The sequence below is a fragment of the Cystoisospora suis genome, assembly GCF_002600585.1.
Source record: "Cystoisospora suis strain Wien I chromosome Unknown contig_2385, whole genome shotgun sequence".
NCBI lineage: Eukaryota > Apicomplexa > Conoidasida > Eucoccidiorida > Sarcocystidae > Cystoisospora > Cystoisospora suis.
Window position 1 is genome coordinate 22,665 of NW_027155184.1, and position 11,290 is coordinate 33,954.

Consider the following 11,290-nt stretch of genomic DNA (forward strand, 5'->3'; position numbering starts at 1 on the left):
TACACATGTCCCCGTTCATCTTACAGCACCTACGATTCCTTGTGTTCTTCCTTCTTCGTAAATGTCACAGGAAGAAGAAAACCTGCCAGATCTCCCTTCATGTACTTCTGTCCGTGTCACTCGATCCAAAGAAGGGTTGACTTGTGTGCAAGCCTTAAGATTTCATTTGGTTGAAACGTTGGGGTGAGAAGGTCAGTAGAGAACTCTTTATACTGCTCACTATACCTGACACGTCCATGCTCCGTCTACGCACATTCCATTCTATCCTTCCGCGTGATCTTTACACGCACTAGAGGGAGAACACTAGCTACGTCGCAAGTCCGAAACCACCCCACACATCGGCACTTAGGAAAACAAGAGACTAGCAGGAGTTCGACAAAGAGATGGATGACGGACGGCAGACGAAAGGTTTTCTACGTCGGAGAACAATTACCATCGTGGTCATCGAGGACGACTACATAACCCATTCCGCCTATGGAAGTAAAGACAGTTTTCCCTCCTCAGAACTGTTGCACGCGCTGAAAGACCGGGTGGAATAAGGCGAGATAGCAAGAGAAGTTTCTGCATTGCTGTAAGAAACTCTTACTGCCTTGGTAAGCACCGAGAGGTCCTTCACCACTCCAACTTTCAAGACTACTGTCTGCGGAAATGGGTGTGTCCTCCTTCCCTATAGAACAAACATGAAAAAGAAGCTGGACTTCATCTCAATGGAAAGAGCGTCTCCGAGTCATGTACGTAACAAAGGCAGAGAAACGCTTTGACTCTGTCTGCCGTCTTTCCTCACGTCTTCTCTGCCTCTTCCGCCATTGCCCCGTCTTCTCCTTTCACTTTCACAGGGCAGGAGGGAGAAGAGATCCCAGGTGAGCAATACAGAATAGGACAACTTTTTCTCAGTCCTTCGTTCGAGACAACCTAAGTCTCTTGGGCTTTCGTTCTACGGGCGTCCCCAACAAAACACTACCGAAAGAACACTCTTCCCCAAACCCTTATACTTCTCCCTCTCTGGTGCTCTCTGGAACCAAGCAGACTTCGTAGGTACCCTGAGCCTTTCTGAAGTGAACAAGAGAGGAAGATAATGGCCGTTCTCGGGGGCAGCTGCGCGTATTTAGCTACACTAATTTCAGTATGCCTCTTCAGAGCTATTCACCATACACTCTTTTTTCTCGCGTCCCGTACACCCAGTCACACATGCAAGCGAGGCAGCAGCGCAGGATACTGCAGTACGTTCTTCAGTCACAGCATTTCTTCTCACGACGCTGGTCCGTCTCACTCAAGAGTCTGCTAAGGAGCCCTTCAGGCTGTTCTTCTTCATCGGAATCCGCTGACTCCTCGACAACAAGACCCGGCCACGTTGCCCCGTAGAGTTCACTTTCTTCCGCTGCTTGTCCTTGGCTTGTCGTGTCGGTGATGGTGTCGGACAGCGTCTCCCTGGGTGTCGCAAGCGTGTGCCGGTATGGACCAGGCACTTCCGCCGGGTGTATCCTGGGCTGCTTAGGTGCTGGGAGAGAGGGAAAGAAAGGAAGAAAGAAAAGAGACAAGGAAAGAAATAAATAAGGTATACCATAGTCGGCACTTCTTACATTCCATACCAGGAGCCACGGCACGGCGGAAGTGGGGAACACGAACAGGGTTTCTATACAGCAGAAATGTACGTAAGGACAAACACATTTATATAGGAGTTTAAGAAAGAGACCCGCCACCGTCAAGGTACTCCTCAGGAGGTAGAGAATACATCCGTACATAGGGAGACCCCCAACAATCTCACTCGGAGATACACGCTTGGCTCGCTATAGGTCCCGGTGGAAGCACTTCCTGAAAAAGAGTACGCTTTGCAATAACCTAGACCTTTTCTCCATTTCTCAGCCCTATCCACCTCCTTAACTTTCACTGTATTTGAATCTGCCTCAAAGACAGAGGACACAGTATACAACCCTCATCAGCGCAAGTCAGAGAGCGAAGGACAGCGAACACGTGTCCCTAGGAGTCTTTTTGGTCATGAACAAATAGACACGCGTTTTCTCTTATCTTCCATCAAGAGTCGAGAGACACATGATAGTGGTAATGAGGGGAACAACATGCGGAGGTGGAAGAACATGAACACTTGAGCACCCGTCCTGGTACCTCATGGGAAAGGAACCAGAGAGGAAGACGCAGAGACAGCTCCATGCTTAGAGGCTGATACAGAATACAGAATAGGCACTCACACAAACCACACTGCTCTCGTGCAGGGGCTTTAGATCACGGGGCGTCTACAGGCTCTGTGCTGAAACAGGGGCCGGTAGGTGTAAACTCTCTGGAAAAAGAATGCAAAGGCACATCACTGATGTATACACTTGCAAGAAGGAAGCTCTTTCCGCGAACCTTGCATGCACACGTGCACCAACAGATAGCTAGACAGATTGATAGAAGATGGCGTTTTATCTGCGGACAGGCTGTAAGCATCACTTTATATGAAACTGTTTTAGCTGGGGAACACGTGAAGGAGAGAGGGTGACCAAGCAGGTGGCTCGGGGGTTGGCGCACGCTCCTCCTCATATCTTCTGCCTCTCTATGTTTTCAAAATCTTGTGCGGCACGAAAGGACATCTGAACGGGGGACGGAGACTCCAGGGGGTTCTTTCAAGAGAAGGATGGCTCTGCAACGTAGGCGTCTGTCCTATTCCCTGTGTACCTTTCAAGCCTTCACGATGTCCATCTTTATATGAACCTTATCGCTCCACAACCTTAGAAGGCCCCTAGCTTCAGGCATGCATATAATAACTACGTACGTAGACACTGATACTAGCGCGGGTATGTTTACACCTGACGCACGGCTGTGCGAACACCGCGCATTCTCAGTCAAAGCCGGGAGGAAAGGTGAGAGAAGGAGGTCATACGGTAGAAAAGAAAGGCCACCTGTGTCTGCCACAAAAAGATCTCCATCAGAGCTCGACAGAAGACTCCACTATGGTTTCTCGATACTTTGCTCTTGCGTGCTCCCATACCCGTTTCACTTCGCTTACAGCCTGTGTATATCAGCTGGAACCTCGAAGTATAGAGTGTTGAGGCTAGTCTTCGTACCGGTGCCTTCATGTACATGGACGTGGGGACTGCTATTGCTGATGGAATGACAGAGCAGAGCTCATTGCCAAAGGAAAATACGCTACGGGTGGCTCAAGAATGCCTCCTTTCGACTGACCTTAGCGATCTACAAGAAATTGCCTTGCAAGCCTATCATTTCCTCTCGATACTCACTCGATGGGTCTTCCGTATGATCGCTTTCGCGGAGCACGTTCGGAGTTTTTCTCTTTCTGTCTCTTTTCCGTCCTCCTGTCCCCTGCGTGGTCGGAGATGTCTCTTGGCCTGTCAAGGGCTCTTCTACTTCATCTGTGCGCTCCGGCCTCACAAGAGAGATGCCAAGGGCTCTTCCCTCTTCTTCCGCGCATGCCGCCAGGGGCGTGGAAAGAGGGGAAGTGGAAGGCGGGGTGGTCCTTCGAGAACCTGTCTCTTGTTCATCCTGTTCACCATCTCCCGCTCCGCCCGAAGCTAAAAGCCGATGAACGGGGCCTTCAGTGAAAATATCGACGTTTTTGGAATCACGGGGCTTTGAAAACAGGTAGCCGCATTTCACAACCAGTCGCCGTAATACAAGAAAAACAAGAGACAGAAATAGCAAAGACAGAGTCAGAGATCGCGCGCGATGTAAGCGAACTTCTTTTCTCTTTCCGTTCACCGAATAAGGAACACGGTTTCTTCTTTGGCTGCTTCTCCCTTTATTCTTCGCCATCGCAGCATCGCTTTCGTCCGCAACCCCGACGTCATCGTGACTTGCGTGGACAGCGGAGAAGCCTTCGCGGCCTTGTATGGAAGACAGGTTGCCAGATGGATCCTTCTCGCCAGAATGAAATGAAGATGCAGCAGAAGACGAAGTATAGGAAGAAGCGAGGTTCCCTTCTGAATTGGGGGGAAGACCCGTTTCGGCGTTGTTGTCCTCCATCTCTACAATGGATACAAAGATAGTTATTCCTCCCTGCTGTGCCAACAAAGATTTCCTCTAGAGTGTCAAGGCACGACAACGCTACTAAAGGTACAGAGCAGGCAGCAGCCCTCCTGACCGCAGTGGGTTCGAGGACGAGAAAAAGAGACAAGGGCGACTTGATGAGAACACAGAGCTAGTTGAGTTCTATCGATCGACCACACACCTCGTCGCTCACCTACAAAGTACGTGCTCAGATTTCAAAGGAAGCGCTGGTTGTCTTCCTGTTTCTCACCTTCTTCTGTCAGACATAAGAAAGTAGACCCCGCGGCAGCCCACCGCCAGAGCTCTGACGCATGGAATAAAAAATTGTAGGCCTGAACTCTTGGCTCGAATGCCAAGCTTTTCAACGGGATACTTCAAAATGTTCCTACCGACTGCAGTGAACTTCATGTAGGATGCTTCGATCTGAGAAGGATAGCAGGGCAAGAACACGTGGCTGAACGGCTACCGTCTTCCGTCCCCTGGTGTGATGGCGGGGCCACTGTTAGCAACGTCGAGGGCGCCTCCACCATTCTCCCTACATCCGGTCCGTCGCCAGGAGGGCTGTACGGGCTCCTAAGAGACGGTGTAACGCCTCTGGCGGGCTTCCGCGCGGTGGGTCGGGCCGTTCCTCGAGAGGATGGTGAAGGGAGAACCGGTGATTGCTCGAGTAAGAGCTCACTCGGTTGCACTGAATTTCGAAGTTCGGGTAGCGGTCGCATGTGGAGCCGCCGTGGGTTCCTGTTGCGGAGCCGGCGTCGACCAATGGATGCTTGAAGTCCCTAGCAGCAACTGCGTTCTTCAGATTTTTTTTTTTATCGATTGTGTTTGCTGTCCAGTCCCGCGTGTACTGAGTGGAGTTCGTTTTACATGCAGCAGAGCAGACATACCATGCGCGAAATGCGGAGCTCCACAATATATACATAGACGTACTGGTCTTCCATTCTTAGTGGAGTTTCCTGCAACTGTTGAAAAACAAGACTATACTACACAGCTCTGGGAATGAGTGGACAAGATCGATGTAAGGTAATGACGCCGAAGAGATCCTGCTTTCTTAAGGCCAGATTTCTGCTCTCAACACTGCTACTACTACTCCGTGAACACGGGAACACGAACAACTGCATTCGTCTGTCACGGTTCCGAAAGCGACTGAGCTCCCACCTGTCTTTATGGCTGTCAATCGGATAGTCGTGAAGAAGCCAGCTGGCCCATCCAGCAGGGACAAATAGCACGTGATAGAAAAAAAATCTGAGCAAGTAGGGTAGGGCGGCCCTCTACACTGCACCGGGATACGTTCCTGGGCCCGCCTTTCTCTCCAGCTGCGTCGAGGGGCAAACGAGAATAGTTGGAAAGGAGACGAGAGGAAGCAAATACTTATATCTGGTTAAGCCCAGAGTATGTATGCGTAAATGCAGGGGTTTTTGTGCATAGATGTGCAGGGGTATGTAATCTTTGATACGGGAAGGAATAAAAACGGTTATACGAAGTGACCAAGCTCTTCTCAGTTTGATTGGCGACTTGGGTTTCGAGGCCCGGCGTGAAAAAAAACACTGGCTTAAACTGGCAACTCCGAATATTCCCTTCAGTCGTAAACAAGTTGCATTGCTGTCAGACGGACAAACTTCTATAACCTAGGTGTACAGGAACTGCATCTTGCGTCTCTCCGTTTGCACGACCAGGGTGCCGTGGAAAAAAGACTCCTAAACACGTTCTTTCTCCTCAGCTCCTTCCTTTCGCTATTTCTCCTCGGGGTGTCTCTTTCTCTCTTACTTCACCTGATCTCTCTTGCTCCGCTGCGTGTACTTTACCTCTCTCGTGGCCGTGACGCTACCTTGAACTCCTCCTCAGTTGTTTTACCCGCAATCGCCTTGCTTTACGTTTCATCTGCATTTTTGTCTCCCCTCCTATACCGGAAAGAGGAGCAAGACATCTCTCTTAACCGAGTGTCACTTCTAGGGTGTCAGGTGTTTTCGTCAACATGAAACATCGTAGTCCGAGAGCACACGCCACCAGAAGTCGACCTGGCCTTTTCCCTATAAGTGGACCTACATGCAATTTTCCGTCAGGGGGATATTCGAGTTGTTCACCCACCAAACCGTACTCCCGTGCGCCAGCATCCAACCTGGGTAGAAAATGAACGTCTAAGGAAGGTGAAACCTATGGAGTCTGAGTAAGTGATGACGGAGCTGAAAAAAAAAGAATGAAGAATCTTCTGCTTCCGTCTCCATTGTAGGCGTCGCGTCGGCTCTTGTTCTCGTATGAGTATCCCCCGCTGGACTTGTTTTCGTGACAATGCTTCACTGTAGTTTCGTGGGCGCGTTTACTTGTACCCATACAGCTAAACCCTGGACAGCTGCCATTTCGGTAGCGGTCGTCTGTCACTCTATCGGTAGTCCCCGTCACGGTCGTAGTACTACGACGCCTCTCCTCTATGGTGCTGGGCCATTTGTTCGTCTTTCGGTCGTACGCAGGACGGGAGAGTAGCCTTTTCTTCCAGATCTTCCTCACGGGGAAGCACTTCCCGCTGGTCCAGCGGGAACATCAGTACAGCACAGTTTTGTTTCGTTGTATTCAGTTGCAAACTCTTCGAATTGTTTTCTCCACCCTCTGCTTCTTCGCATCACCTTCACACAAGGACACTGCTCGACCATATATAAACTGACACTTTACTACATCCGGTGACGTGGGGAACAAAAGGGTAGAACAGCTTTTTCCCACCTCTGGCAGTAGGACCTTACACGAACCTTAACTAAACATACCTCTACCTGCCTGCTGTAGAGATGAACCAAGACAGGACTGTCTTTACGACACTCCTGTCTTGGTCAGTCGATGGGTCATCCCACGAGCGAAGAAAGGGTCAGGTTGTTTTGTCGGCAAAGGAATCTCATGGATGAGATATGCCATCTAACCATGACACGTACTCCCGAGGGAATTCCGGTTTCACTAAAGCAGCTACCGCCTGTACTGCTGCTGTGACTTTACCATTATCTTCTTTTGCTTCCTGCAGTATACGGTCTTTGAGCCCTGGCATAACTGTCCCGTCGCTGTCGGTGAAGCTCAGGAGGTGCCCTAAACGTTTCTGAAGACCTGCTATGGAGGTGTGGAAAACTCCCAACTCCGCATTCACGAAAGCTACTAGATCTTGTCTCTTCTTCTTAGGCAGTCTGTGTTCGAGAATGGAAACAGTTGACTTGAAATTTCTGTCCACCCCTGGAAGTACATCCTGCAAGAAGTCGAGGTACGAGCGGAGTTGTCGGTCAAGAAAGAGCTTGTGTCCCCTGAATTTCCCTTCAACTAGAAACCCCTCGATCTCATATAAATTGCGTCGGACAAGCACCAGTTGGGCTCTGTGGAACACTGTTATCAAACGACGGACGTGCTCTTCAAAGGCAAGCCCCGGCGGTGACTTTTCAAGAGCTGTCACTTGCTCTGCTAGAGCGTTATGTAATGGCGGTGAGATCTCATCGAGATCGACCAGTACTAAGCGGGCTTTCTCTTGCAGTTCCTGCACTTCAGGGCTTCCGGGGTGGTAAACAGGCTCCGGTGCCGTGTCTTTCTTTTGTTTTTTCGCCTCATCCAGATTTTCTAGAACGTCAAGAAGTCCGGGTACTGCTCGGAGAAGGAGACCGGCAGGCGGGTCTGATCTCGCCCTCTCCTGCTCCTCTGCTTTCTTCCTGTCGCGTTCGTCAGCTGCATCTGTTGCCTCTTCTCCCGCTGGCTTTCTCGCCTGTCCCTCCCCTTGCGGCTTCTCGCCTTCCGGTTCTACATAGCGCCTCCTTCGGCGAAGGACAAATAGGACCGGTATGACCGCGGCTGCAACTGTGGACATGACTGCAGCGAGTTGCATCGCATCGGCTGCTGGGAGGGTGTTCAGACTTCCCGCGCCCCTTGCTGGTCTCTCTAAAAGACCGAGGGGCTCCCAAGAGTTCACTTCCGGTTTCCTAAGAAGCTGAGTAGCTATGAGCGATGAGAGAATCATCGCAACACCGATAATCAGCCGTGTTGTCCGCGACATGCCCGAAAAAATGTTTTTGGCAGCACCGGTCAGCTTTTCCAAACGATCGCTCATCGATGTGGGCAACACCCCCTTGGGCCACGTGGGCCCGGGCGAGGGTTTTTTGTTATACTTCATGTGTGCTGAGATCAGGACAAGCCCCACTGTGACTGCAAGCATTGACGCCAGAGCCCTGGGAATATTTTTCGGGACCCCTCCTGTGACACTCCTGGTCTGCTGCGACGGTCGGCCGGCTGACAACCGGAGAGAAGGCGTGACAGGTACTTCCGTTTCGCCATCTCGCAAAGGTCCTTCGTCTGCGATGTGGCTTTCGTTTGTGACGTAGCTCTCCTTATCCTCGCCCAGAGATAAGAGATCAGTGCTCCCTGCCTGTCCGGGCGCCTCTTCGCCTGCAAAAGCGTACGCTACAGAAAACGGGTAATACCCTGCGCCAGGGAGCGCCGTAGAAGACCCCGATGGTAATGCTGAGAAGGAACGATACAATAAGTGGCTTGCAGTTTCAGTTGCTACGCTCTCCTTCTTGGCGGACCTTACTAGTCCCGTTGTGGCCCCGTCAAACAGTCCGGCGCCCCGGAAAATTTGTGGAGCCGACAATACCAGCCAACAACTGGACAAATGCAAGAAGGAGAGGAACTTCGGACGTAAGAGGCTAGTGTCCATCGTCCTGGGAAACATGCGACAAAGCCCAAAAAGAGCTGGGGAGTTCCACAGCAAAAGTTTGACTTGGCGCTTTACGTTTTCTGAGCGAAAGAAATGCAAGCAACGAATTCGTCGCAAGCACCTGAGGGACGAAGACGCGTCGTACCTCGAGCAAGAAACCCTGTAATTCGCTCTTCCTGTAAGTCCTACCCCTTTGTCCCAGTCTGACATTACACGAATTCTTACGGGAAACCATGAAAAAAGGGGCGGACAGCAAATAAAAGTGGAAACGGCACGATGCAGTAAGATAAAGAAGCACCACGTTGGAGGAATGTCCCCGACCGGGGCCCAACAGCCTCCGAGAGGACGTCCCGATCGGCCTCGTCAGTACCGCGTGCACATCATCCTGGTGCCCTCACATTCACCAGCCGTAACATCAGGACGTCAAAAGCGCCGTTGACAGGGGCCGCCACCGCAGGATCTACACATCCGTGGCTAGGCGGTACAGGTACCCCACTAAGTGCTATAAGAACCTTAGGGCTATTTTGGCGCGTCCCTCGTGACCGGCAGAGACTGGCGACGGAACAAAACTATTATCAGTGCCGGGACTGGCGCCCACCCGGCTGCGCTCAAATGGGAAGAAGCCTATGCGGGGCTATTTGACGCTTGAGCTTTGGTACATGGACGAAGGACCATGTCTCGCACCTAGCAGATATACGAGACAATGCCCAGGATGCACGCAAGATATCACTGGCGTGAGAAAAACGGCATTCAATTGCATCATGGAAAGAGGTATGCCCGAAGAGGAAGCACGATGCATGGAGGTGGCGCGACACGAAGGCTGCCGACTGGTTTCAGAGTTACCAGTGTCACACTTTAAGTAACGGTGCCTGAACCGTGTGCAGAGTACGGCTACCGTATAGAGTCTGTACCCGTCCTGACTAGATTGAGACCCCCGGTTCAACTGCGTCTCCCCCTGAAATAGTTTCGTAAAGACTTCGTTGCGTTCCCCAAATCTTCCTGAGGAATCCACGACTTTGTGCCATCTTGTTCCAGCACGTACAAGTCTCTGAACGTCTGATCTCCCACTTTATACTCTCGGTGGTCGAGTATTCCTTCAATGAGGTATTCTTCCTCTCGGTACGGTTGCTGCCCTCTTTCTTGGCATGTCAGATGACTCGGTGCGTCGATTGCTTGACGTAGCAAGGCCACATGAAATACTGGGTGTATAAGCCAAGATGCAGGGAGTTCTACTTCCGCTGCGTTGAGACCCACCATTCGCTTAATAGCGAAAGGACCAACGAACCTACGTCTTAAAGCTTTACAGTACTGATCAAGAGGCAGATTTGTTGCTTTCAGCCACACACGCTGTCCTTGATGAAATTGCACTTCTCGCCGGTGTTTATCAGCATATCCCTTTTGATATGCCTGCGCGTACTCCGGTTCCCGTTTTGCCCGCCGTAGTTTCACATGCCCCGGGAAAGGGAGTATTCCCGCTGCCGATGCTGTAGGGATGCCCAGCTGTTGACAGAGCGGTTCAGGAGGCAAGAATCCACAGATGAATTCAAAAGGAGCAGCACGTACACTAGTATTCGCCATTGAATTATCCGCGAACTCGAGCATCGGGAGCACGTGTTCCCACTTTTCTTCGTTGCTTAGTAGGGCGCAGCGCAACATTTGTTCGATAGTTTGGTTAGTCCTTTCGGACTGACAATCTGACTGTGGGTGGTACGCGGTTGACATGCATCGCTGTATACCTAGTTGTTTACACATGGACGCCCATATGTCGCTACTAAAACGTGAGTCCCTGTCACTAACTAACGTCCGGGAAACACCGTGCAATCTGATTACATCACGTATCAGAATATGGGCTAGGTCTTCTGCAGTAGCAGCTTGAGATGTAGGGATGAAATGTGCCGTTTTTGTGAGTCTGCAAACGACTGTGACCATGGCGTCAAATTTCCCGGCTGTTGGGGGAAGACCTACGATAAGAGCCATTGCTAGGTCTTCCGAGGGAGTTGACGGGATGGCGAGGCTGTAATAGTCCACCTGCACATAAATGCGAATTCTTTCCGGGCGAACACGCAATAGAAGCACGCACAAAGTCTGTCACGTCGTTATTCATTTTAGGCCACCAGAACATTCCACGGAGCGCGATTTGTGTTTTATCTATACCGGGATGACCCGCGAGGATATGATCGTGGTATTGGTGTAGAAGAATTCTTCTGAACCCACCGCTAGGCACACACACTTTCCACCTTGCTTTGGTGCGTACCCACAAATAACCAGTCTCCCATGAAAACTCTCTCTGATTGCACAGTACATGCTTTGCCACGCAGTTTTGACTCTTAAGCGCGCGGTACGGCATGTGGAAATCTAGACACTTATCGTACTCAGTCTTCCACTGTTTTAGGTCACCTATAGCACTTGTCTGTATTTTTACTTGGCTATCTCGTAAGACACATACGAAGCCTTGTCGTCTACGTATCGCGTCGGCGACTACGTTCTTGTCAGGATTTTGCAATCCTGCCTCGATCGCCACGAAATAGTGGCCTATTTTTACCAGAGTGGCGATCGTTAGCTGTACGAAGCTGAGGCAATCGCCTGCCCCCCAGCCGAAATCTAACATTCGTAACTACG

At 50.9% G+C, this 11,290-nt stretch overlaps 3 protein-coding genes across 3 annotated transcripts in view; all 3 read right to left on the reverse strand.

Moving 5' to 3' along the window:
- CSUI_004968 (uncharacterized protein) overlaps positions 1 to 4,590 on the reverse strand; it is an 18,602-nt gene extending 14,012 nt beyond the window's left edge. The window contains exons 1-3 of the mRNA XM_068065149.1: positions 3,234 to 4,590; positions 1,271 to 1,498; positions 587 to 667 (exon numbers count right to left, since the gene is read on the reverse strand). Of these exons, the coding sequence (XP_067922875.1) occupies positions 587 to 667; positions 1,271 to 1,498; positions 3,234 to 3,975 (1,051 nt within the window). The 5' untranslated portion in view covers positions 3,976 to 4,590. The remainder of the gene's footprint in view (positions 1 to 586; positions 668 to 1,270; positions 1,499 to 3,233) is intronic.
- Positions 4,591 to 6,639: 2,049 nt separating this feature from the next.
- CSUI_004969 (uncharacterized protein) lies at positions 6,640 to 8,972 on the reverse strand. The gene has a single exon (XM_068065150.1). The coding sequence runs from the start codon at positions 8,879 to 8,881 to the stop codon at positions 6,881 to 6,883; it is 2,001 nt and encodes a 666-aa protein (XP_067922876.1). The 5' UTR covers positions 8,882 to 8,972; the 3' UTR covers positions 6,640 to 6,880.
- A 638-nt stretch (positions 8,973 to 9,610) lies between these two features.
- Positions 9,611 to 10,685, reverse strand: CSUI_004970 (transposon related; the record flags this gene model as incomplete). The annotated part of the gene is made up of 1 exon (XM_068065151.1): positions 9,611 to 10,685. Exon 1 carries the CDS (start codon positions 10,646 to 10,648, stop codon positions 9,611 to 9,613), a length of 1,038 nt encoding a protein of 345 aa, XP_067922877.1. The 5' UTR covers positions 10,649 to 10,685.
- Positions 10,686 to 11,290: the final 605 nt, after the last annotated feature.